Source organism: Entamoeba histolytica, genomic scaffold (assembly GCF_000208925.1).
Source record: "Entamoeba histolytica HM-1:IMSS scf_1104750517707 genomic scaffold, whole genome shotgun sequence".
NCBI lineage: Eukaryota > Evosea > Mastigamoebida > Endamoebidae > Entamoeba > Entamoeba histolytica.
The window spans coordinates 120,509-144,762 of NW_001914870.1; the positions used below are offsets into that span (position 1 = coordinate 120,509).

General features: G+C 26.0%; 15 protein-coding genes across 15 annotated transcripts, besides 2 other annotated features; 9 read left to right on the top strand and 6 right to left on the bottom strand.

Annotated features, from left to right (window-relative positions):
* Positions 1 to 46: 46 nt before the first annotated feature.
* On the bottom strand, positions 47 to 1,240 carry EHI_092530 (protein kinase domain containing protein; the record flags this gene model as incomplete). Its single annotated transcript, XM_645598.1, has 1 exon — positions 47 to 1,240. The coding sequence occupies one exon, from the start codon at positions 1,238 to 1,240 to the stop codon at positions 47 to 49; it is 1,194 nt and encodes a 397-aa protein (XP_650690.1).
* Positions 1,241 to 1,444: 204 nt separating this feature from the next.
* Positions 1,445 to 1,802: a repeat region.
* A 173-nt stretch (positions 1,803 to 1,975) lies between these two features.
* Positions 1,976 to 2,441: a repeat region.
* Positions 2,442 to 2,454: 13 nt separating this feature from the next.
* On the top strand, positions 2,455 to 4,059 carry EHI_092540 (uncharacterized protein; the record flags this gene model as incomplete). Its single annotated transcript, XM_645597.1, has 1 exon — positions 2,455 to 4,059. The coding sequence occupies one exon, from the start codon at positions 2,455 to 2,457 to the stop codon at positions 4,057 to 4,059; it is 1,605 nt and encodes a 534-aa protein (XP_650689.1).
* A 129-nt stretch (positions 4,060 to 4,188) lies between these two features.
* On the top strand, positions 4,189 to 5,349 carry EHI_092550 (uncharacterized protein; the record flags this gene model as incomplete). The annotated part of the gene is made up of 1 exon (XM_645596.1): positions 4,189 to 5,349. The coding sequence occupies one exon, from the start codon at positions 4,189 to 4,191 to the stop codon at positions 5,347 to 5,349; it is 1,161 nt and encodes a 386-aa protein (XP_650688.1).
* Positions 5,350 to 5,486: 137 nt separating this feature from the next.
* On the top strand, positions 5,487 to 6,458 carry EHI_092560 (uncharacterized protein; the record flags this gene model as incomplete). Its single annotated transcript, XM_645595.1, has 1 exon — positions 5,487 to 6,458. One exon carries the CDS (start codon positions 5,487 to 5,489, stop codon positions 6,456 to 6,458), a length of 972 nt encoding a protein of 323 aa, XP_650687.1.
* A 35-nt stretch (positions 6,459 to 6,493) lies between these two features.
* EHI_092570 (uncharacterized protein) lies at positions 6,494 to 7,318 on the bottom strand (the record flags this gene model as incomplete). The annotated part of the gene is made up of 3 exons (XM_001913416.1): positions 6,494 to 7,024; positions 7,082 to 7,173; positions 7,231 to 7,318. 3 exons carry the CDS (start codon positions 7,316 to 7,318, stop codon positions 6,494 to 6,496), a joined length of 711 nt encoding a protein of 236 aa, XP_001913451.1.
* Positions 7,319 to 7,808: 490 nt separating this feature from the next.
* EHI_092580 (uncharacterized protein) lies at positions 7,809 to 8,429 on the bottom strand (the record flags this gene model as incomplete). The annotated part of the gene is made up of 1 exon (XM_645594.2): positions 7,809 to 8,429. The coding sequence occupies one exon, from the start codon at positions 8,427 to 8,429 to the stop codon at positions 7,809 to 7,811; it is 621 nt and encodes a 206-aa protein (XP_650686.2).
* A 1,557-nt stretch (positions 8,430 to 9,986) lies between these two features.
* EHI_092590 (uncharacterized protein) lies at positions 9,987 to 11,452 on the top strand (the record flags this gene model as incomplete). The annotated part of the gene is made up of 2 exons (XM_001913417.1): positions 9,987 to 11,333; positions 11,384 to 11,452. The coding sequence occupies 2 exons, from the start codon at positions 9,987 to 9,989 to the stop codon at positions 11,450 to 11,452; spliced, it is 1,416 nt and encodes a 471-aa protein (XP_001913452.1).
* A 121-nt stretch (positions 11,453 to 11,573) lies between these two features.
* Positions 11,574 to 12,710, top strand: EHI_092600 (vacuolar ATP synthase subunit C, putative; the record flags this gene model as incomplete). The annotated part of the gene is made up of 1 exon (XM_645591.1): positions 11,574 to 12,710. One exon carries the CDS (start codon positions 11,574 to 11,576, stop codon positions 12,708 to 12,710), a length of 1,137 nt encoding a protein of 378 aa, XP_650683.1.
* Positions 12,711 to 12,812: 102 nt separating this feature from the next.
* On the top strand, positions 12,813 to 13,610 carry EHI_092610 (uncharacterized protein; the record flags this gene model as incomplete). The annotated part of the gene is made up of 1 exon (XM_645590.1): positions 12,813 to 13,610. The coding sequence occupies one exon, from the start codon at positions 12,813 to 12,815 to the stop codon at positions 13,608 to 13,610; it is 798 nt and encodes a 265-aa protein (XP_650682.1).
* A 282-nt stretch (positions 13,611 to 13,892) lies between these two features.
* On the top strand, positions 13,893 to 15,140 carry EHI_092620 (uncharacterized protein; the record flags this gene model as incomplete). Its single annotated transcript, XM_648074.1, has 1 exon — positions 13,893 to 15,140. One exon carries the CDS (start codon positions 13,893 to 13,895, stop codon positions 15,138 to 15,140), a length of 1,248 nt encoding a protein of 415 aa, XP_653166.1.
* Positions 15,141 to 15,251: 111 nt separating this feature from the next.
* Positions 15,252 to 15,659, top strand: EHI_092630 (RNA recognition motif domain containing protein; the record flags this gene model as incomplete). Its single annotated transcript, XM_645588.1, has 1 exon — positions 15,252 to 15,659. One exon carries the CDS (start codon positions 15,252 to 15,254, stop codon positions 15,657 to 15,659), a length of 408 nt encoding a protein of 135 aa, XP_650680.1.
* Positions 15,660 to 15,905: 246 nt separating this feature from the next.
* EHI_092640 (seryl-tRNA synthetase, putative) lies at positions 15,906 to 17,293 on the top strand. The gene has a single exon (XM_645587.2). It carries the CDS (start codon positions 15,911 to 15,913, stop codon positions 17,270 to 17,272), a length of 1,362 nt encoding a protein of 453 aa, XP_650679.1. The 5' UTR covers positions 15,906 to 15,910; the 3' UTR covers positions 17,273 to 17,293.
* A 676-nt stretch (positions 17,294 to 17,969) lies between these two features.
* Positions 17,970 to 19,385, bottom strand: EHI_092650 (Rho GTPase activating protein, putative; the record flags this gene model as incomplete). The annotated part of the gene is made up of 1 exon (XM_645586.1): positions 17,970 to 19,385. The coding sequence occupies one exon, from the start codon at positions 19,383 to 19,385 to the stop codon at positions 17,970 to 17,972; it is 1,416 nt and encodes a 471-aa protein (XP_650678.1).
* A 291-nt stretch (positions 19,386 to 19,676) lies between these two features.
* Positions 19,677 to 23,027, bottom strand: EHI_092660 (uncharacterized protein; the record flags this gene model as incomplete). The annotated part of the gene is made up of 1 exon (XM_645585.1): positions 19,677 to 23,027. One exon carries the CDS (start codon positions 23,025 to 23,027, stop codon positions 19,677 to 19,679), a length of 3,351 nt encoding a protein of 1,116 aa, XP_650677.1.
* Positions 23,028 to 23,219: 192 nt separating this feature from the next.
* On the bottom strand, positions 23,220 to 24,125 carry EHI_092670 (uncharacterized protein; the record flags this gene model as incomplete). Its single annotated transcript, XM_645584.1, has 1 exon — positions 23,220 to 24,125. The coding sequence occupies one exon, from the start codon at positions 24,123 to 24,125 to the stop codon at positions 23,220 to 23,222; it is 906 nt and encodes a 301-aa protein (XP_650676.1).
* Positions 24,126 to 24,254: the final 129 nt, after the last annotated feature.

The window sequence follows — 24,254 nt, forward strand, 5'->3', positions numbered from 1 at the left end:
TTACAGTAATGTTAATTGAAACAAAGTGTATTAGTACTGTAAAATTTTAATTTCTATCAATAGTAATTTTTTTAGGTGCTACAACTTTGTCCATTGTTTGTTGACTTAATTCTTTTAATAAATTTGCAAAATAAGGATTTGAATAAACTGAAGCACCACATAACCACTGATGCGTTAACACTCCTTCAATATTCATTCTTCTTGTTGGATCAGCAACTAGACATCTTCGAATGAAATCTTTGCATTCAACAGAAATGAACTCCCACTCATCATCATCAAAATTAATATCTCCAGATTGCATTTGTTCAATGTTTTCTGCAAGACTATTTCCGTCAAAAGGATAGTACCCACACATTGAAACAAATATTGTTACACCAAAACTCCAAATATCACATAATTGAGTATATTGTGGTGCATGTAATAACATTTCTGGTGGAGCGTAATCAAAAGTACCGCAAGGGGTTTTTAATATATCGTCAGTAAATTTCTTAGCTAAACCAAAATCTACTAACCGAATATTAAAACCGCCATCTTTTTCCATTAACAAAATATTTTCTGGTTTTAAATCTCTATGACAAATACCTTGAGTATGAAGATAATATACTGCTGAAGCAACTTGATATCCAACCCATTGGGCTTGTTGTTCAGTTAAAGGTTTTTTTGTAATACGTTGAAATAAATTTCCTCCAGGAGCAAATTCAAGAACTTCATAAATATAATCGTCATCTTCTAGTATATCATACACTTGTAATAAATATTTATGTTCACACCATTTAACAAATCCAATTTCTCTTGACAGTGTTTCTAATTGGTCTTTTCTTACAATTTTTTTATCAATAATTTTTAATGCAACAACCTCATGTGTTTTTTTATAAATTGCTCGATGAACTACACTAAATCCTCCTCTTCCAACAACTTCACAAAATGTAAATTGTCGTTGAACATCAGCATATCTAGATTTCCCTTGTAATATTTCATCAGTTTTTTGGTTTGGTTCATGAATTTTAACATCCATTTTATGACTTTCAATTACACACGGAGCTTCTTTTGATTCAATAACAACAGGACTTTGTATTTGTGGAGTAGATGATGGAGATGGTGTTCCTTTCCTCATACCTAAACGAATTCCAGAACGTGTTGAATTAGACCTTTTTCTAACAGGTTTCCAAGTAGCCGTTTCCATAGTTTCTTTAGTTTTTTTAATTAATTTCTTTTCTTTTTCAACATGACTTATGGACATCTTGGAATAAACATTTAAAGTTCTTTTCCTTTAGGAAAAAAAGCCTAAAATTAATTCATTAAAAAATCCATTTTGAAATTGTTTGTTTCATTTTGTTTTTTTATTCTATTTTCTTTTCCTTTTCCTATTCTTTTTTATTGTTTTATTTTTTCATCTTTAAATAATAACCATTCGTTCTATACTAAAAGGCAGATATAAAGTATCAAAAAAATAAAATCAATTATGACTTACTTAATTGGTAGTGTTTCTTCATATTAAAAAGGATGTCTGTCAATTTTTTTTTAGCACACATGATTTTTTTTAATTTAATGTCTTTTCAAACATCTTAGACTTAAATATTCTTTATTTAAGTTATTATTTGTTCTTTATTTTGATTTTTGTGTGTATTATATCTTCTCATTTTTATTGTCTTATTTTGTGTTGAATATGCCAATGACACTATGACTATATCTTATCTCCTTCATTATCAACACCCACTTATCAGTCTCACTTTCTTGATAATACCCATATGTTTAATTCAAAATTATTATTATTAAATATACTCACATGTTGATAAATAATACCCCCAATCATAACAATAACTAATCATCTACCATAATAAATAAATAACAATCAATTAACTTTGAAGAGGTATTATCTCACAAAGTGCAACACCATAATCAAATAATAATTGATAATTCAATATTTGGTTTTGTATTAAAGTTTGTCCATGTTTTTGAATTGCAACCTTTGATTGATTATACACATATAATCAAAAAATGAAAGACAAGAAAGGATATAATAATGATATTGTCATATATCAAGATAAGAATATTGAACTAAAGTATATTCACAAAATAAATACAAAGATTTACAATAAGCATTAAGACAGAACAACGAAAAAAAAATATAAAGAAATAATACCTGTAATAATTACAATAAATGGATATACAATAAAACAGTAAAAAGAATAAAGGCACTAAAATTACAAATAAACTTTCCCAAAAATATTACAAATATTAATAACCAAAAACCTGAATGAATTAATATTTTACATAGGAAATTCTGGCAGTACGTTAGAAAAAGAACATTCTAATTCTCATTTAATGGAAATGAACTATATGATAGAAATAGGGCATATTGAAGAAATTGAAATAAAAATATTTCTCAATATGAAGAAAATCCAAATGTGGATATATCTATTATTTGAACTTTTTTTTTTCATTTTTAAATAAATGTTAGGTATGACCAAATTATCGACATTACAACTTTGTCATATTTTTTCATACGTTGAGTACTTTGACTTAAAGCACTTCATACAAATTAACCATAAATGTCAACGTGTTTGTAATCATTTAATTCAGGTACAATGTTTAGAAAGAAATTTAATAAATGTCAATGTACCATTATATTCATTACATTTAACACCTTCTATATTAAATGGTGATTCAGCAAATGATAAATTTACTACATTTGATTATAAACAACTTACACATCTTTCAAATAACTCTACATTAAAAGCGTTGTGTTTTTCATATAATGCAACAACTGAATATCATTTACTTTCAAATATTATTCATCAATTACCACTTCATTCTCTTACAAAAATTGATTTAGGTACATATGATATTGGAGAAGAAAATATCATAAAATATGCTACCCTTATTGGAACAACTCAAACCTCATTAAAAACTCTTTCTTTCTGGAAAGACCCAGGTAAAAATGCAAGGTTTAGTGAACCTAGAGAAGTAGAGATGTTTTCAAAGTTAGTAAAATGTGAAAATTTAAGATGTTTTGTTTGGTCACCAAGTTTTGTTTCAATGCAAAAATTAACTTTACTTAATCTCTTTTATCATTTAGATACATTTAATGAATCTGTTGATGATTTAAAGAAATTACCTAATTTATGCTCATTAATTATACGATCAACTACACTTAGTCAATTTTATTCTATTCATAGAGTAAGTGAATTAAGTCAATTGACTTATTTAAATATTTCTGGTACTCAAATAAATAAAGACCCAGCTGTATTTTCATTGGACAAATGCTCAAATTTAAAATATATATCAGTATATTATATTGCCAGTATTAGTGAAGAGGTATTTGATATATTAAAATATTCTACCAAATTTCATGTTCAATTCCAATTATATTCAATTCCTTTAGAAAATAATGAATTTGCTCCATTTAATTTAACTGGTACTCAATTAGATCCTAAAAGAATTTTAATTCTTCATATGACAATGGTTCAAAGAAAAATTAAATCCAGATTTGCTAAGGCATTATTTAATAGGTTTCAACAATGGCCACCTAATTTATATTTTAAAGGATATTCTACATTTGATGTTAGTAATATTCATAAATATACTGGTATTAGTAACTCATTAGTACGTCTTGAATTACATTTTATTGAACAATTATTAAATCTAAACTCAGTTAATTCATTCTCTTATCTTACATCCTTATCTATTAAACATTGTAAAATTAAAACAGAAGAACCTATTCCACTTAATGGATTAATTTCTTTACAACGTCTTTGTATATCTCATTGTGATAACGTTCAATTCTTGTCTATTTCAGACATTACTTCTCTTACATCATTTACTTTAAAAGATCAAACTTGTTTTACTCCTTTACTACCTCATTTAATTCAATTAACAAATCTTAAACAAATAAGTCTTAGTAATATAAGCAACGTTACAGATAACGATATCGAATTTTTAATTCTTCTTAATAATATTAGGCATTATATCTTTGAAGAAGACTCAATCTTCCAAGAAAAAGAAAAATACTTTGCAACTCCAACAAGAACTGTTTCTTTTGTTACTCATCAAGATTAACTGTATCTTTTTTTTTTGATATTTGTTTTTATATCTCTAAGGGATTTTTTAAAAATAGAATAGACACTCCTCTCTCAGTTTGGTTCATCTTAAAAGAGTGATTCTAGATCTTATTATTACTAAATCTACATGAACTCTAGATACACCTTACGGTCAAGTAATGAAAACTCTAATTGTCTTCAAAAAAAAGTGGTACTTCCTCAACCAATTCAAGTTTGGCTTCAACAAAGGAAGTGTGACTGTTATGCTCATCTTATTAAAGAAAGTACTGATTCTAACTCAAATGCTCCTACTTTAATTCACTTATTTAAGAAAATAACAACTCTTGGAAGACAGTCTAAATGTGATGTTGTTTTTGATAGTTTAATTCATCCTATGAATATATCACGAATTCATGCTAAACTTGAAATGACTGCTGATGGTGTTGTTATTTCTGACCTTTCTACAAATGGGATTTTTGTTAACAATGAAAAGGTTACTTTTAAAACTTTAAGGGATGGGGATCTTATTACCTTGGCTGGAGGAAAAAGTATTGAAATAGGAACAATTTTTAAACAACCATCTTCTTCTTTCAACTTCAGATATGAAGTTCTTAAAAAAGGAGAAAGTCCTACTACTAACATTGATAATACTAGTGATTTTTTAACTAGTACTTCTGAAAATTGTTTAGATACTGTTTCAGATGAATATTACTCAATGAATCTAAGAGCTAATACTGTAAGGGGAAATGTTACTTGTCCGATGTGTAAGAAACTATTTGTTGTTCCTATAACACTAAGTTGTGGTCATACCTTTTGTTATACATGTGATTTAGAATATTCAATGAAATATGGAAATTGTTATGAATGTCCTATTTGTTTTCAAAAAGCAAGAACAAGAACTAAATCGATTGTTATTGAATCAATTGTTGATAATATTATTAAAGGAGATACTCAAAGAGATAAAAGTCTCTTTGAAGAACGTCAAAGATTTGCAAGAATGTATTTATTAAACACTCCTACATTATATGGAAAAATTAATGTTTCAAAATTACCTTATGGTTTTGGAGAATGGAAAGAAGAACAAAAACTAGAAGTTCAAAAGTTAATGTCTATTGTTAGTGGAATTGAAAGAGAAAATTGGTTTGTTGCTTTAGGAATAACAAAGTTTGATTTGATTCATGCCTCAAATGATATTATCATTCAAACATTAAGAAACTTAAAAATTAATTTTAATGACTCTGATGATCCTAAAATTAAATTGGCACTAATTTTCGTGTATATCAACACAAACCCAACTATCCCACAATAAGTGACTTTCCTTTTTTTTGCTTTCGGTTTTATGATGATAATAATTAAAAAGAGTTAATAAATGTAGAATGATAAGATTCTATCTTAAATTACTAGTTCAATGGATTGTACTAGAAAGAAAAAAATCATTACTTAAAGATGATTATTATCCTCTTATTATTTCAACTATTTTCTGCTAAAGAATATATAACTCAAAAACAAAGAGAATATGTAACTAAGTTCTATGGACCAAAGTTTAAAGTTGAAGAAGATTATCCTTATGAAATTGATTTTAATACATATGCACATGTTGAGCTAAAATCAAAAAATCCACCGAGAAATGAAGATCGAATTTATCCTAAAAAATTATGGCTTGCAATTATTCACAGTTTTCCTTCTAAAATAAATCATGTAGAAAATACAAGAAATACTTGGTGTAGAGAAGAATACCAACAAAGGTATGGATTTAAATGCATTTTTGTTTTTGGGGAGTCATCTGCAAAGCAATTAGAACAATACAATGAATTAGTTGAAATGAATGAAACATATCATGACATTTATTTCATTGATATGCCTGATTTAAATGAACATTGGTTTACTTTACAACAAAAAAATATTAATGCTTATATTATGGCACTTAAATTATTCCCAAACTACTATTTCTATACTCGAGTTGATGATGAAATTATTGTTACTGTCGATTTATTATCTGACTTTTTATTTGCTCACACCCATAACCCAACAGTTGTTGGTCAACTAACTTATCATGCCCCTTATACTAATCCAAGACATAAATATTATGACCCATTATCTAGAAATCTTCCACGGTATTACATTTATCCTGGAGGTTATTTATCTATTTTCAGTCAAGACATCATTAAATTTATTGGAAAATGGGAAAATTATTACACATTTGCCCCAAGTTCATTAGAAGATCCTGGGTTTGGTCATTGGATTTATAAATTTGCAAATACTACAAATCAAAGGGTTGACTTATTAACGCCTGAAAATTGGGGAGGACATGTAGGAACAACCTATGGTGATTACATTGTATTCCATGATCAAGAAGGACATTTGAATCAATTAGAAACATTGAATAGAAGAATAGAAGATGGGTATATGAAATATTAATTAAATAAGACTTTTATTATTTTTAAATGAATAAATTATTTTAACCCAACACCACTCAAAAAATTCCAAACAGAATCTATATCATTCTCTTTCACTGAAGATTGAGCAAATTCAATTTTACTCTTGAGTTGTTCAAAATGGAATTCATCATCAGGATCTCCATACATATATAAATCATCATCAGCTATTACTTCTCCTGGTTTTGCAACTCTAACACGTAATTTGTTTAATTCTTTTTCTAATAAAATTTTAATAATATCTTTTGATTCAGACATTGGAATATCACTCTTATTACAAAGAATTAATATTGGTATATTATTTGTATTTGATGAAATAATACAATGAAGATATCCTGCATCATCTTTAATTGTTTTCTTAACTTCATCTCCAGCAATCATAAAAATGATACATTTAGCTAATTCAATATATTTTTTATATAATCCTCTAACTTTACCATAACCAGGAATATCCACTATTTCAAATGGTTGTTTAGTTATAGTATCATGACAAGTACCAATATTTTCAACCATAGAAGTACATGTTTCAGTAATTGTATCATTTTGTAGCTATATGTTATTAGTTTATTTTATTATATATGATAATAAATAAATAAAAATACAAACACAAAGATATAATGATGTCTTTCCAACACCACTTATTCCAGTAATCATTACAACAGACTTTTTATTTTTATTATTTTTATTTCTCTTTGATACTATTATTAAATAAATATCGTTTTATCACGTTTATAAGAAAATAAATTTAAACAAACTGACATAAACAATAATGCCAATTAATAATAAAACTGTTGTTGTAATTAATGAAACTAATGAAAAACTACTTTCAATAGTATTTTCCATTTTTAATTATTATTTTTTAGTTCATCTCATATTTTAGTTGATAAGAATATTCAAATGGCACTCACAGATATTTTCATTACAATAACAGACTTAGTCTTTTTATAGTTTGTTTTTCTTTCTAACAAGTATTTAAAGTATTAATTGAGTAGTTTTGCGTCATTACTTGATTTTTCTGGACAAGTTGAATATCGTCACCCCCAAATTGGAAATGGAAATAGAACCCATAACCCAGAAGGTGGTCACCGTTTAGGAAGTATACAAAATACACAAGTACATCATATTCCTGTTACAGGTTGTGCAGGATGTAATTAATGATTTATTATTGTTGTTTTTTGGAATTTTTTAAAAATAAAATATTTACCTCAAAATAATTGGTGATGAATAGTAAAATCACCTCTAAAATATGTTTAGTTTAAAAAATTGAAAAACAAAACAAATCAAAAATAAATAATAATAATAAAATTAAATACATCATTTATTAGTATTTGCTTTAACATGACTCACTTCGAATTGAAGACAAATTAGGACACTCAAAAGAAACATCATATGGAAGAACTACAGAACCACTCTTTGTTGATGTTCTTGATCGAATAATTTGATTAAAATGACATCCAATTTCATTAATATGTCTAAATCCAAAGAATTTACCATTAATAGTAACAGAATTTAACCTTTTCATAGCAATACTATTTGGTTTAATAACTTTTCTTGTTTTTCTTTCTTCAACTATAACACCACATTTATTAAGAAGCTCAATAAGATAATTATTTGTTATAGCATCAAGATATTGTCTCTTTTCTTTTAGTCCATCATATTCAAATTCAAGATGAGAAGCATCAAACACAACCTTATCGTCCTTTTTAACATTGTTAATTGTAAACATTTGATATGTCATATTTCCTCTTTTATATAGTCTATTGATATTTACTTCATATCCAGATTGAGATAATACTCCTACAATAAAAGCTTGTTGTGCAGCATCTCTGTTCTTTGATTCTCTTTTAGCATTAATCATTTCATTTTTAACTTTTTTTTCTTCATAATTCATAACAAAGACATTTCCATCTTCAATATGAAAGGGGACACGAGTAATAAAAGCACTTGAAATCATTCTCTTACATTAATTTGTTTAACAAGTTCCATTTAAATATTCCATTTGCTTTTTGCTACAATTTTAAAACTACCTCGTTTCAAGTCCCACTGAATCATCCTTTATTTCGTTTTACTGAAGTTTTCTTTGTGTCTCTTTGTTTTTTGGCTTTCTGTCCTAACCATTTTGGAATCAAACTCCCTTTTTTTCTCTTTCTTGTGACATTTCACTCACTTTTCTTAACTTATTCTTGCCTCATTCTACATTCCTTCTTTCTTTCAATTTTGTATTTTCATTTTTTGCTTATTGGTTTCCATGTCATCACTTTGTAAAAACAAAACATTAGAAGCTAAGAAACTAATCATAAATAAGGAGATTTTGTTTATTTGGTTTATGTTCTTGTTTTTCAGTATTACCAACTAAAATAATCTTCTTAAAAAATTCATCATTTATTCCCTCATTTGTCTTGTTTCTTTCTGTCTTTGATTTTTCTACGTAGAACAAAAATGAAAAAAGGAAATTCAAAACATTCCTTTTGACTTGTTTTTTTTTTCGTGAATAAACATTATTGTCAATTCTTTGTTAGTGGAAGTTAAATTCTATATAATCCCTTTCAATTTGATGAGCTTTAATTTTCTTGACAGATCTCACCTCTCCAATATGTATTTATTGGCTCTTAACATTAAGTTTTCAATATTCTTACATTAAACAAAACACATTCCCAATCCAAAAAATAAATAATCAGTCACTTTTTTCGTACATCCACTAATCTTTTTTATTTGTTTAATTTCTATCTTAAATATGTTCTAAGTAATGTGCTTGTATGACTCACTACATAACAATGAAGGACAATATATTATAAAACAATATTTTTATTATTACTAATCTAAATAACCAACAGATGTGAGTCATACATATCTACTCATAACTTACTTAATTTGAATGACTTTCATTAACTCATTCAATTCTCTGTTATTGACATTTAATTCTTAAATTGATTAACCTAACCATTTTTGTTTTTAGACTTTACTATTTCATATCAACTTACCCAATTGAGTATTAATAATTTCCTTTTAATGATAGATTGGATTAATTTTAAAGTATGAAGTCTGAATTAATAAGGTATTTTCAAAACCTTGGAATAATATTTAAAGGTTAACTCTGTATCTCTTTAACTTTCTATGACAAGCATATATACTATAATGCTTCTCTTTTATCTGTATTTTTTTTTCCATGTAAAAGAATTAATAAATATGACTTAAATTGCTTTTCAGTTTGAATAAAGGTAGTGTATTGTTTGTTCATAAAAATTACATAGACTATTGATGCATTTACTTCAATAAACTAACATTCACTATTAGTCATTAAAATTTTAAGTTCCTTGTGCACTTCCCCAATAGCTTTGATAGATTGATTTTCAAGGTATTTGAAAATATGAGATTATATTTTCTATTTATTTCTAACAATCCTTAACATCTGAAAATTCGAAGAGTCTAAAACCTTTCTTTTCTTCCACATCTCTTATAACATGAAAAGGCAAAGATATATAATAAGATATGTTGATTAAAGGGATGTTATATGAGTAGATTATTTACTAAAACAAAGAAAAAACCTTTATTTTTTAATAAACAAACACCAATTGAATATAATAAACAAGAAAATGATATTGAAAAAGTCAAATTACATGATTCTAGCAATGGTTTTAATCCATTTGACACAATGAAAGAAGAAGGATTTGATACTAGTGATACAATGAGATGGTTTGACAAAATGACAACTGACAGTGGAGAAGTGTTATTAAAAAATGAAAGTACCAGTGTTAAAAGTTTCAATAGTATAACTTCATTTCAGTTTTCACCAGAAGAAGAAGGAGAAAAAGTCACAAATAAGATGAATGAAGATATTCAACCAAAAGTGTTTCCAGAACCAAGAAACGAGAGAATTATTTCAGAACAATTAAAAGAGTCAAAGAAAAATGAAAATCAGGTAATTGAGACAAAAGAAATAAAACGTACTGATAATCCAATCAAACAAGAACCAGACAAAGAAATAAATAAACCCAACGAACATCCTCAAGTGAAACCAAAAGTAAATAAGAAATCGAATTTCCATATTTCAATGAAAAAATTTGAATTTAAAAAACCCAATTTAATGTCAAAACCACTGAAAGATCGAATGAAAGATTCAATTAAACAAATCAACGAAAAATCTATTCACAAATCATCTGACAACCATAACTTCCAACTTAGAATTAATCCAAACGACAATTCATCAATCAGAAATCAAACCACAAAGGATATAGAATTAGAGAAAGAGTTAAGAAAAGAGTCAGAAGAAGGTTTTAAAAAAGAGGCTAACATTAAGAAGATTATAGACTTTCCTGACAATATGCAGACTATGAAAAATTCTAATAATAAAGCAAATATAAACCAAAAAGAACTTCAAGAACATATAGTTATTAAACAAGAAGAGAAAAAAGAGATATGTTCATTGAAGCGTAGAACAGAAACAAATCAAGAAAATGAAATTATTCCACCACCAAAACGTCCAATTACTAACAAAGAAAATAAAAACAATCTTTCTAAATTTGAAATACCAACACTTAAACTTCCAATTATGTTTAATTCAACAGATAATAGATTAGAATGCTTAAAAAGGATTTCTACTGTTATTCAAATGTTAAATTATGCACCTATCAAGAAGGAACTACAAACATCTAAAGTGATTTTTCTTCCAGAAATACATTCTATTCCAAAACCAACGACAGAAGAAGAAATGAAAGCATCTCTTTTATTCTGTAAGCAGAGGATAGAAAAATTAGGTAATGAAATTGAATGTCTTTTACCTATTACGTGTTGTGTAGCAGAAAAGGTACTAGAACAATTAAAAGAAATTCATGAATCACGAAAAAATAAGTTAGCCATTGTTTGTTTTTATCATTTGGAATATACAAATAATGAAACTCATAATGGTAGATAAAAAAACAAGAAGAGGAAATGAAAACACTTCAAGAAACACTTCACGCAAACAGAACAATAAAATAATTTTTATAAGTTAAGTTTCTGCAACAAAAACAAATTTCTCAGGTTTTAACATAAACAAAAATGAGAAAAAAAAAAAAAAGAATAAAAAAAGAAAAGAACTACCTAATTAAAAAATAAACAAATGACCCAAACTGGACTTTACCTTTTAACAACATTACCAAGTGGAACACAAACAGCAGATGGGTATGACTTTGAAAGAATTCAGTCTAAATCAGAAGGTCTTGCTGAGTGTTATAAAAGTATGATCCCAACACAATTAAAATTTGAATCACTTGATTCATTAATGACATTATCTGATGATCTTGTAAGAATAGACAGTTCAGTTGGGACTGTTGTAAGAAGACTATGTAATACATGGGTTGATGTAAATAAGGAAATTCAGTTCAATGATAAATGGAATGAAACTGATTTAACACAATTTAGATGGGATGAAAAGAAATACCCATTTACAGAAACAGCAAAAGTATTAACAAACAGAATATATAAAGACATTCAACAAATTGAAGTCCGTTTAAGAGACTTAGTTTCTAAATATCAAACTACTTCTAGAGAACTTGCTATTGAAAATAAAAAAGAAACAGGAACATTATTAACTAGAAGATTAGATTCATGTGTTCCAGATGATGTTATTGTAGATACAGAATATCTTATGACAGTATTTGTTGTAATTTCAAAACAACAACACAAAGAATTTCTTAAAATTTATGACACATTAAATGAATTTGTTGTATGTGATTCTGCAATACAAGTAATAGTTGATAATGATTTTGAACTATATCGGGTTGTTATTTTCAGACATGCTTTAGATGATTTTAAGAATGAATGTCGTACATATCATTATTCAGTAAGAGAATTTAAACGAGAAGTTGCTAATATAGAATCAGCTAAATCATCATTAGAAGAATCACTTGAAAGTCAAAAAACTACTTTAGTACGTTATTGTGAAGCAAACTTTGTTCATGTTCTTCATGCATGGTTTCATATGAAAATTCTTCGATTATTTACTGATTCAGTTTTGCATTATGGATTACCAACTAAATATGATTTAATTGTTATGAGACTTAAAAAAAGAGAAAACAAAAAGTTAATGAAAAATCTTGTTGGTAAACGTCCTACTATTGGTACTGAAGTTAATTATTTACCAACTCGTGAAGATCTTGGGTATGATCCAGAAGGAGCAGATAGTACATTCCCATTTGTCTTTACATCGGTTGATATTGGATATTTAGTCAATCCGTTGTTACTAGTTTCAAGATAAAGCAAGAAATAGAATAAGAAAGAATAATAGATACTTCTTCTTTTTCTTATTGTTTTTTTTTGAATAAAAAGAACTAAAAAAAAAGAAAATTGAATAACAATAATGATTCTTCACCAAAATTTCAATATTATAATTATTTTAAGTTGTATTTTTTCATTAAGTTATAGTTTTGAACAAAATTATGAAATTGTTCATCAAAAAAGAGTATTAACAGAAGGACAAAAGATAGCATTAAGGAATAGACAATTTGTAATTAATTATTATAAGAATTTAGCAAAAGAACAAATGAAGAGAAGAAAAATTATTAAATATGATTCACCATCATATGATGACATTGCTGATAAACAACGAAATGAGTTAAGTAATGTTTATAATGAAATTCTTCAAAAGAAATTAAGAGAAAAAGCAAGAATGGAAGTTATGAAAGAAATAAAAGCAAAAGAGGCAAAAACAGAACAAGAGTTATTTGAGAAATTTAAAGAAGAAGAACGTCAAAAAATTCTCAAAGACACACAAAAAAGACTTCAAATAGAACTTATGAAAAGAAAAGAAGAAGAAAAAAGAGCAAGAATTAAGAAAGAACGTCAAAGAAAAGAACGAGAATTACAACGTTTAGAACAAGAAAGAGATTTAATGTTTAAAAAACAACTTAGAAGAATGTTATTAAAGAGAAAGAAAGATTATGATAAATACTCTCGTGAAGCAGAAAAAAGAAAACAAATAGAAGAAAATCAAAGAGTCAAAGCAGCTCAAGAAAGAAAAGAATTTGAAAGAAGACGTTTTGCAGAAATGCAAAAAATACAATTAGAATCTCAAAATCAAGAAGAGTCAAAAAGAAGTCGAAATGAATTACAAAAAGAGTTGTCTAAATTTAAAGACATGCTAAAAGGACGTATTTAGTTTTTATTCTTATTCACTTAATACTATTGTGTTTAATAAAACATTCTATTTGTTTATTATCAATTATTTTTGATGTTTTACAATTATAAGTTCTTTTAATTTTTAGATTATCTATTTATAAAATAGGGTTAGGTTTAACAAGAATTACCCTTAAATAAAGAAAAATATTTTAGGAATTATGGAAGGAAAATAGAGAGTAATTGATGTAAGAAAAAAGAAAAGAATCAGATTCATTTTCATGTCTAATTTTGAACAAGAAAACAAAGAACTGTTATTGAAGTAATGACTAACATTAAAGGATTTGACTCAACCCTTTTAGAGAAAGTCAGAGAAATACATCCTAATGAAAAGTTTACATTACCATATTATATTAATGAAGTTTATCCAAAATATACATTCCTTGTAATTGATTGTCCAAAACCACAAAATATTCCAATTGCAGTATTTGTTGTTCCACAAGGAAGTGAGAATGAATATCATTATGCCACTGATGAAGGTAATAAAGACCTTTGTCAAGCTATTAGTGCAGAAAGGGTTCTTCTTGTTTTTATTGATCCACATTATACAGTTGAAAATTTAGAATCAATTATTAAAGAACTTGGTCTTATTTCAAAAGAATTAATTCCAAAAGGAATGAAATCTAATGATGCACCAATTCTTACTGCAGAAGAAGGAGTTGGAAATAGAAAATTATTGTTTGAAAAGAAATCAGATTATAATGGAAATGTTTTAGTTGAAGAAACAAGTAATGACGATGGAAGTTCTATAAGAAGAATGAAATTTGAAGGATTTAGAACAGTTGTTCAATCAGAAGCTGTTGTTGTTAATGGAAAACTAAATGTTGAAAAATCAATTTTACAATCACCATATCTTGATGCCATACGTATTGGTATGTGTTTCTTTTGGCATTCTAAAGTAGATCTTCCATTTAGAGTAGTTATTATTGGAGCTGGAGGATGTACATTAACACTTGGTATTAAAACATTACTTCCAGAATCACGTATTGTCAGTGTTGATGTAGATCCAGTAGTTGTTGAAGCAGCATCCAAATATTTCTTTGCAACACATGAAGAAACAACAGCAGTAATTACTATGAATGGAATTGAATATCTTACTAATTTAGCACATAAAAGTGAAATGTCTATGCTTCAAAACGCAGTTCATGCAATTATTATTGATGTAGATAATAAAACAACATCAGACAAAGAATTAATTGGTCCACCATTACCATTTGTACAACAAAATTGTATTGTTAATATGGTTAAATCATTATTTACAGCAAATATGAATTCTATTACACCACCAATGATAATTTATAATATTGTAGCTCGTGATTCTCAATTAAGAAAATCTACAATTCTTGATTTAGCTAAGTATTTTAAACAAGTTTATGTCTGGCAAGGTGGAGATGATATTAATACAGTAGTTTTTGCATTCCCACATCAAATTCAACAATATAATATTAAAGAAGATGCACCAGAAAATAAAGAATTTAAAGAATTTTTATCACATTTACAACAAGTAAGATGAATAATTGATTTTATTAAACAAAACAAATTACTTTTTTAAGTTTTATCAAAGAATTTTTACGTATTTATCGTTTATAAAAAGAAATGAACTTAAAAGTTTTAATTTCATTCAATGAGTATTACTCCTTCTCTTTGTGATAAATTAGAAAAAGAATGGAGAACAGTTCATAAGGATAATGTAAATAAAGAATATATTAGACATGAAATTGAAAAAGAATTAAATTCAAGGTCTGTTCATGTCAGTAATGTTGAATATACAACTACAAAAGAAGAATTAGAAGACTTATTTGAAAGATGTGGTGTTGTATTAAAAGTTAATATTCCTATCAATCAATTCACTCAAACAACAATGGGATATGCTAATATTGAATTTAAAAATTCTAATGCTGTTGAAAAAGCAATAAAATTAACAGGAACTAATTTAAATGGAAGATATATTGAAGTTTCTAAAAAAATAACGTTTGATAAAAGGAAGAATGATAGAACAGATTTTAGTTGGTTCTTTAATGATTTAGATTAAATTTATAAGAAGTTCTTCTTCATTCGGTTAGTGAATAGTCTGAAAATGAAGATAATTAATCACAAAATAACAAAAGGTTTTGACAAATGAAGAAAAAACAGAAAAATAATAACGCCAGTAATAACCACGTTGAGAAGACTCATCATAAAATTTTACATAATTAATAGTAAATTCAATAATAAAGAAATTAGTATATAGAAATAAAAGGGGTTTAATGTTTAAACCCAAGATTAGTTTTAGTTTAATCATACATGGGACTTGATATTAATTTATTTAGAAATCAACCAGACGTTATTAAAGAATCACAAAAAAAGAGAGGAGCATCAGTAGAAATTGTTGATGAAATTCTTGCACTTGATAATGAATGGAAAAAAGAAGGATTTACTCTTGACCAAACTAGAAAAGAGCTTGGAAAGATTCAAAAAGAATTAGGTATGCTTCACAAAAATAAAGAAAATCCACCAACAAAAGAAGTTCTTGCAGAATATGATGTTAAAAAGAAAGCATGTGAAAGTAAAATTGCTGAATTAGAGAAATCAGTTTCTGAATTGAAAGTTAAAATTGATGCAAAAATTAAGTCAGTTGGAAATATTGTTCCAGACTCAGTTCCAGTTGAAATGGATGAAAAATTTAATAAAATAGAAGTTACTTATGGTGAATGTACTCCAAAATTATATCATCATCATGAACTTATTCATATGATTGGTGGAGCTGATACTGAAAGAGCTGTAAAAGTTGCAGGACATAGAGGTTATTATCTTAAAGGATGGGGATTTAAATTAAATCAAGCCCTTATTAATTATGGTACTAATTTCTTAGAACAAAGAGGATTTACTCCAATTCAAACACCATATTTTATGAGAAGAGAATTAATGGCTAAAACTGCACAATTATCAGATTTTGATGAAACATTATACCATGTTGGAACTGGTAAGGATGTTGAATTAGACGATCAAAAATATTTAATTGCTACTTCAGAACAACCATTAACTGCACTTCATGCTGGAGAATGGATTCTTCCAAAACAATTACCAATTAGATATATGGGATTCTCTACTAACTTTAGAAAAGAGGCTGGAGCTCATGGAAAAGATACTTGGGGTATCTTTAGAGTTCATCAATTTGAAAAGATTGAACAATTTTGTATGACACTTCCTGATAAATCTTGGGAAATGCATGAAGAAATGATTAAAAATTCACGTGATTTCTTTGAATCACTTAAGATTCCTTACAGAGTCGTTAATATTGTCTCAGGAGCTCTTAATAATGCTGCTGCTAAGAAATATGATCTTGAAGGATATTTCCCAGGATTTAATGAATACAGAGAACTTGTCTCATGCAGTAATTGTACTGACTATCAAAGCAGAGAGCTTGAAGTAAGATTACAAACTGACAAGAAAGACAAAACTAAAAGTTATGTCCATATGCTTAATTCTACTTTATGTGCTACTGAAAGAGCTCTTTGTTGTATCTTAGAAAACTATCAATGTGAAGATGGTATTATTGTTCCAGAAGTCCTTAGACCTTATGTTGGTGGTGTTGAAAAGATTCCATTTATTGCTCCAAAACCAGTTTGGGCTAAAGAAGAAAAGAAATCAACTAAAAAGAACTAAATAAAAAATTCTCCTTTTTTTTAACTTTAATGATTTTATTTTCTTTTATTTAAAAATTTAAATTAAAAGAAAATATAAAAATTTTAGAATGAATTGTTTTGATAAATAAAATATTCTTTCAAAGGAATGAGAAGAGTATTTGTGGTATTATTTAAAAAACACTATTTAATCATTTTGTTTTAATGATACCAAAAAATCTTGAATAGAATTAAGTCTAATATTAAAATTATATATCAAAGTTTGTTATTTATTATTTTGTTTATTATTCTTTTTTAATAAATTAAACAACAAAAAAAAATTACAAGAAATATTATAACAGAAATTCTTTTTTGATAAGTAAATTATAAAAATACACTCTTTATCAATGATAATGAACATGAAAGAAACTAAGGAACTTCTTATTTTTTTGGTATAAAGAATAGTAATAATAACTATGTTTATCAAATACTTTTTGTTTAAAATTTCATAGTAATTGGAGTTGAATGCAAATATTAACATATATAGTTTTCTGTCTTTATCACCAATATAATTTGAAGATCAACTTTGTTTATTTAAAGACACTCTCACTGATAATAAACTTAATAGAGAAGCAAAGCATTTATGAATTGTTTATACTTAAAAAAAAAAGAATAAACTTATTCATTAAATCAATGAAAACACAATTCAATAAAAAGAAATTAAAATATTAAAGACTCCTTTACATAGATGATTGTTTTGAAATCACATCACCATTACACTTATCAAAAGGAGATTTAATTGGTCCAATTACTTTTTGGCGTACGTCTGGATTCATAAAGAAAGGACCAGAACGACATATTTTCCCAGGGATGGTAGTTTCTATTTGTTTTTGTGAAGAGGTAATTGTTGTACTATCAGTTTTTTTCTTTGTATTATTTTCTTGACTTAAAATTTCAAGGATATCCCCACAAGAAGCTCTTGACCTATTTGAATAATGTAAAAAACTTGTTTTTGACATTTTTAAATCGTCTTTAAGTGGTGGACTTAGAGATGGTGAATTTCCACGATTAAAATTGAATTGATACTCTCCTTGTATGTCTTCTCCTCTTGGAGAAGATGTAATTGGAGAAGAAAATCCAGAAGAAGGTTTCTTATAAGAAGAACGAAATCCTTTTTTTATGTCATTTCGAATTATTTGTGCTATAGAAGATAAGTCAACACAAGAAGGAGAGAATGCAGGAAATGTTGGTAAAGTCATTCCTTTATTCATGTTTCTCTTTTCAATTTCACAAAACATTTCATCGAAATGAGTTAATAAGAAACTAAAAGATTCAACTGCTCCAAGTGTATATTCCATTTGATCAGTTGATTTCGTCAGTTGAGGAGAACATACAGTAAGAGCAATACAAGTAGAGAGATTATATGCATTCATTTTATTTTTTTCAGAGTTATGAACAACTTTCTTTAAAAAATGAAGAATAAACCATAAAGTATCTTGATTTGCTTCAGGTAACTGACAGATGAATTGTTTTATATTAGAACCTCCTTTAGGTAATTGAATAAATTGTTCATATAAATTGAAGGGAATTAATGGCTCTAGCATTTCTCTTAAATATAATTTCAAAAATGAAGCAGCAATAAAACAATCATCTTCTTGAGTAAATTGAATGTCTTGGTCATGTTCAACAAGATCTTTTATTCTATCAATATCTTTAGCATTTCCATTCATTCGAAAAATTCCTTCAACATTAATACCATTATTCTGTTCAAGATATTCAATACATCTATAAATTGGATTAGGAACTCTCCACCCACTTTTTCTTATAGCAACTAATAAAGGAAATCCAAGAACACCAATGTTATGAGTAAAATAAGATAATTTATTAATCCAATACCAATACTCACATTTATCTTTACAAATAAAATAATATTCTTTGTCAAACACAATTTCAAAACTTAGTTTTATTTCTTCTTCTTTCATTCCTTTAACTTCTGGATGTAATTTAAGATATGCCTTTCTTAAAATAATCGGTACTTGTCTTCCAATTTGTAATATTTCCATATCATTATATATATAATATGTTACCTCTTTTTCTTCTATTACTTTTCCTTTCCATAAATGAATTGTATGATACCCCTCCTCCACTTTCTCCATCCGCTAATGATTTAAGTTCTTTTTTAAGTCTTTTTCTTTCTTCTGAATTGTTTCTCTTTTCAAATTATCAAAACATCTTTTCTCATTTTATATTAAAAAAATATAAACCTTTTAAAATTATCTTTTTAATAAATTATATTAAAATTTAATATTATAGTTTTTCTTTCTTTTTATCATTTTTGTTCAATGAATCTTAACAATTTCTTTAAATCCAAAAAATTAATATTTTTCATTTAATAAAAGTAATAACAAATTTATTATTATAAAAAACCATTCAATGTTATTCAATCTTTATTTCTTTATTGTTCTTTTTCTTGAAAGTCTAATTGGTTTTTTTAGACTGACACTTCCTTTATCCTTTTTCATTAATGTTTTAAAAGCTGTTTCTGTTTCTAATTTAGTTTTCTTTGTGGATCGTTTTAATGGAACATAAGCATATGGCTGTACTCCATTCTTCATAACATCTCCTTGAGCTTTTTTAGCTTTAAACCTCTTTCCAACTTCGTCATTAATTCTTTTCTTTCTTTCACTTTGTTCAAGTTTCTTTTTTAACAACTTTCTTTCAAAGGTTCTTGTTTTTGGTGTTTTTTGTTCAACTACTTTCTTTTCTTTTTCCATTCCATCTTCGTTTTGTTCTTCTTCAACACCTTCTTCACTTTCATTTTGTTCTTCTTCATTAACTACTAACTTACCTTCAGCATCAACTGGGAAGTCAGTCTCTCCTATTTTTCTCATTTTCTTTGGTACAGTTTCTTTTACAAATTTCATTTGTAATAAATCAACATCTTCTGATTCTATCATTCTTTTTCTTTCATCTTTTTCTTCATTTTCATCTTCACTTTCATATCCTTCAATAATATCTTCTTCATTATCTTCATTCTTTCCTTTTATATTTTTTCCACGTTCCTTTTCTTTTCTTTCTCTTCTCTTTTTATCTTTTCTATATTTCTTTGCCATTTGAATTAATTCTTTTCCAACTCCAACAACTCCTTCTTCTACAGTATCTTCTCCATACTTTCTAATTAATTTTTCAATAAATTGTTTAATTTCCATTCGATAATATCTTCTATTATCTTCATTTAATTTACCAAATGCATTTAAGATATCAGGCATTCGTTCTTTAAACATATCATTATCAAGTTTTAATAATGCTTTAATTGTACTAATAATGCTTTTATTTTCTTCTCTTGATTTACTTAATTTATTAATACAAATATCAAACACTACTTTCTTAGTATTTTCAGATAAATGATCATATCCTTTAATTAAAAATCTTCCTAATGCAATAAATGCACATGATGTAATATGAGGATCTTCTCCAATAAATGCACAAATCATTTCAAGTACTTTACTATAATGTCCATCATATAATACACCCATTTTATCAATCATTTCAAATGATTCTTCTCTTGTTTTTCTATTATTTTCTTTTGTTAGTCTAATAACTAAAGCAAGAAATTCAACAGCTTTTTGATTTAATTCAGTTCTACTTAATGATTTAATAACTTCTAAATAAACATAATAACCTCTAAGAATTGCACGTTCATATACTTTATCATTATATGTTCCCATAACGAACCATGTCTCAATATCAACTCTATGTTTATTAAACATATAAGTTCCTTGTAATCTAGTAAGTTCAGCTAATGCCTTTAATGTAGATTTTACAATTCTTTGAACACTAACAGTTAACATTGGAACAAGAGCGTTTAAATAAATTTCTATTGAAGATTCATTTAAAGCAGGAATAAATAAAATACTTAAATTAATAAGTCCAACAGTACGAATAATAGTAATATCATTTTCAAGTAATTCTTTATGTTTAATAATTTGAACAATAACATTTTTAAATAAAATATTTGCCATTTCACCTTGTGTTTGTTTTAATATATTTTCAATACATTTTAATATTGGTTTTTGTTGAAGAACTGTAGTTTTTTTTGATAATACATTAAATAATGTTAATACTAATTTTTGAGACATTTTTTGAATAACTTCTGGTTGTTTAATATGATGAAGAATAGCTCTATTAATTATATCACATCCTAATTTAGTTCTTTCTTCATCATTTAAATATTCAATAATAAGATCAGTCATTTCTGGGAAATATTCATAATCAGTTGGATCATTCATAAATACAAGAAGTAATGAAATAAAATGATTTTTAATTATTTGTAAATTTTTAGTTTCAACTTGAGTATTTAATTCAATGGATTTAGCAATTAATTTATTAATCATTGGAATACAAGTTTGATATAATGAATAATAAAATTTTAATTCTTCTCTTAAATGACATTTTAATAAAACAGAAATAAGATAACTATGATTAATAAGATTACCATCACTTCCTCTTTGAACAATAGACACATCTAAATTTAATGGAAGAATTTCTAATACACATTTAACACCTAAATGTTCAAATGATGAAATTAAACATTTTTCAACAGATTCTCTAATAGCAGTATTTTCATAAAATTTATTCATTAAAGTTAATAAAGGAGCAAATTGATTTATAAAATTAGGTTTTCCATGAATAAATAACTTTTTAGCTATTTTTAATGTTTCTTCAAATAATAAATGATTCTTTTTATTAAATAATGTTTCTACAACATATGAAATAACGTACTTCACTGGACTTGGTTCTATTGATACAAATGGTTCTGTAAATGCTCTTGTTAAAATATTACCTAATAAATCAGTATATTGTTTTGCATTCTCTCCTGCATCAAGATAATATTTTCCAACAATTCTAATACATGTTTCAAGTGTTTCACATGCCAATTGAGTATTATATTTTGAAATTGCAATAGGAAGATTAAATAAAGTAGTTGAATAAGCAATTGATGATTGAATATCAAATGAAGTAGGTGGATGATTTATAAGTGAATTAGAAATAGCTTCTACAACTTTTGGTTCCATTTTATTCATTAAAGCAGAAGTATAACTTTTATATAAAGCAACTAATAAAGGAGTTTCAACAGCAGTAGTAGATAATTCTGTTAATTTATTAATTAATGAATTAGCTAATTTTCCTGATAACTTAGAAAGAAGACGAGAAATAAGATGTAAAGTTTTAGCAACAATAGAAGTATTTTTACTTGATAATTTTTTTAAAAGAGTAGTAACTAATTTCTTTCCAAATGATGATTTAAAAGAAGATTCAGAAATTAAAGTAACAATACATTGATCATAAGCAGTTTCACAATTATCTGGAATTGTTTCTAATGATTCAAATAAATCAACCATAATATTATTTAATTGTTCATATGAACTTTTTGGAATTTTAGGAATAATTGAAGAATATATTTTAAATAAAAATTTAATATTTTTTGTATTTTCTTTATAATATACTTGAATACCATTAATTAATGGTAAAATTCTATTTAAATCATTAGCAATTATAGGCATTGGAATTTTTTCAATTATTTGAAGTAAAAATTGAATTTGTAATTCAAAAGTTTTAATTGATTGTGGTGAAGGTAATGATTGATTAATTAATTCAACTAATAATGAATATACTGTCATATTATTAATTTCTAATTTTTTTGATTGAATCGTTGTTTCAATAGATAATAAAGTTGCTTTAGTTAATGGAGTATTAGCTTTTTCAAATAAATCAAAGATAGGATGAACTTCTTCCATTAATGTATAAATGAATTAAATTTTAAATTGTTAGGGTTTCTTTAGTTTTATTAATAATTTAATTTATTATAATTCTAATTATTGAATTAATTAATGAAAACTTTGATGTTTAATCTAAAAAATATTAAAATTATTAAAAATAAATGTAATTACATTCAATATGATTTCTATACAGAACAGAATACAACAAATCTATTGAAGAAGAGTTTTTTTTGATGCAAGTCTAACTAATTTAGGAATTTCTAAAGAGTCTTCTTCAAACCATCTTAAGAAAGAATTAAAGAAATTATTTCTAGTAGAAATAGTTTTAATATAAGTGTGATATAAATTAAAGAGAAGTGAAGCAACAATAAATCCAATAAATACATCACATGAATAATGAAAATGATTTGAAAGAAATATAAAATATCCAATAAATGCAATAATCCATGCACAAATCCTTTCTATTAAAGGATTAAAAAATGGTACTTTTTCTGAATAATATTCCCAAATAAATGCACATAGTGTTAAATTTGCTGTATGACCAGAAAATAATAAATCTGCACATGTATGATGATATCCTAACATTACATAAAATCCTTCTACAAATGGATTTCCAATTACATTTGATTTACAACTATTCATTGGATTTGGTAATAATGTTGCAAATACACTAAAACCTCTAAAAAGAAAGATAACAGCTTGAATAAAACAATATCTTCTAAGAATAATTGAACGTAAAGGAGTAAATAAAAATCTGATAATAGTTATAATAATACAATATTTTAAATATAAATCAGATATTTTATTTGATTGAATATATGGTAATATATCAAAAAATATATCCATTAATATAAATGGTTGATGTTTATATTTCCAAAATCCTGCAATTGAATCGGCATATATTTGAAATACACTATTCCAATATCCACAAATAATCATTGATATAATCCCCCAAAATAATTGTGAATGAAAAAAGTTTTTTATCATCACTTTCCATTGATCATAATGTCGAATTACTTTCATTATACTATTATATGTTTCATTCAAATTTGCTCGAATTCCTTGTGGATATTGTTCTCGTGGAATTAATAATAATGTCCCTGTAATTCTATTCATCTCGTGACTTTCTGGATTGTTTTTTGTTCTTTTTTCTCAGTTGGTTTCTTTTTTTTGTTTTTCTTTTTTTTTTTAATATTTATAATAAAATAAACTACATTGTTTTAGTTTTATTCTTCTTTTTACTGA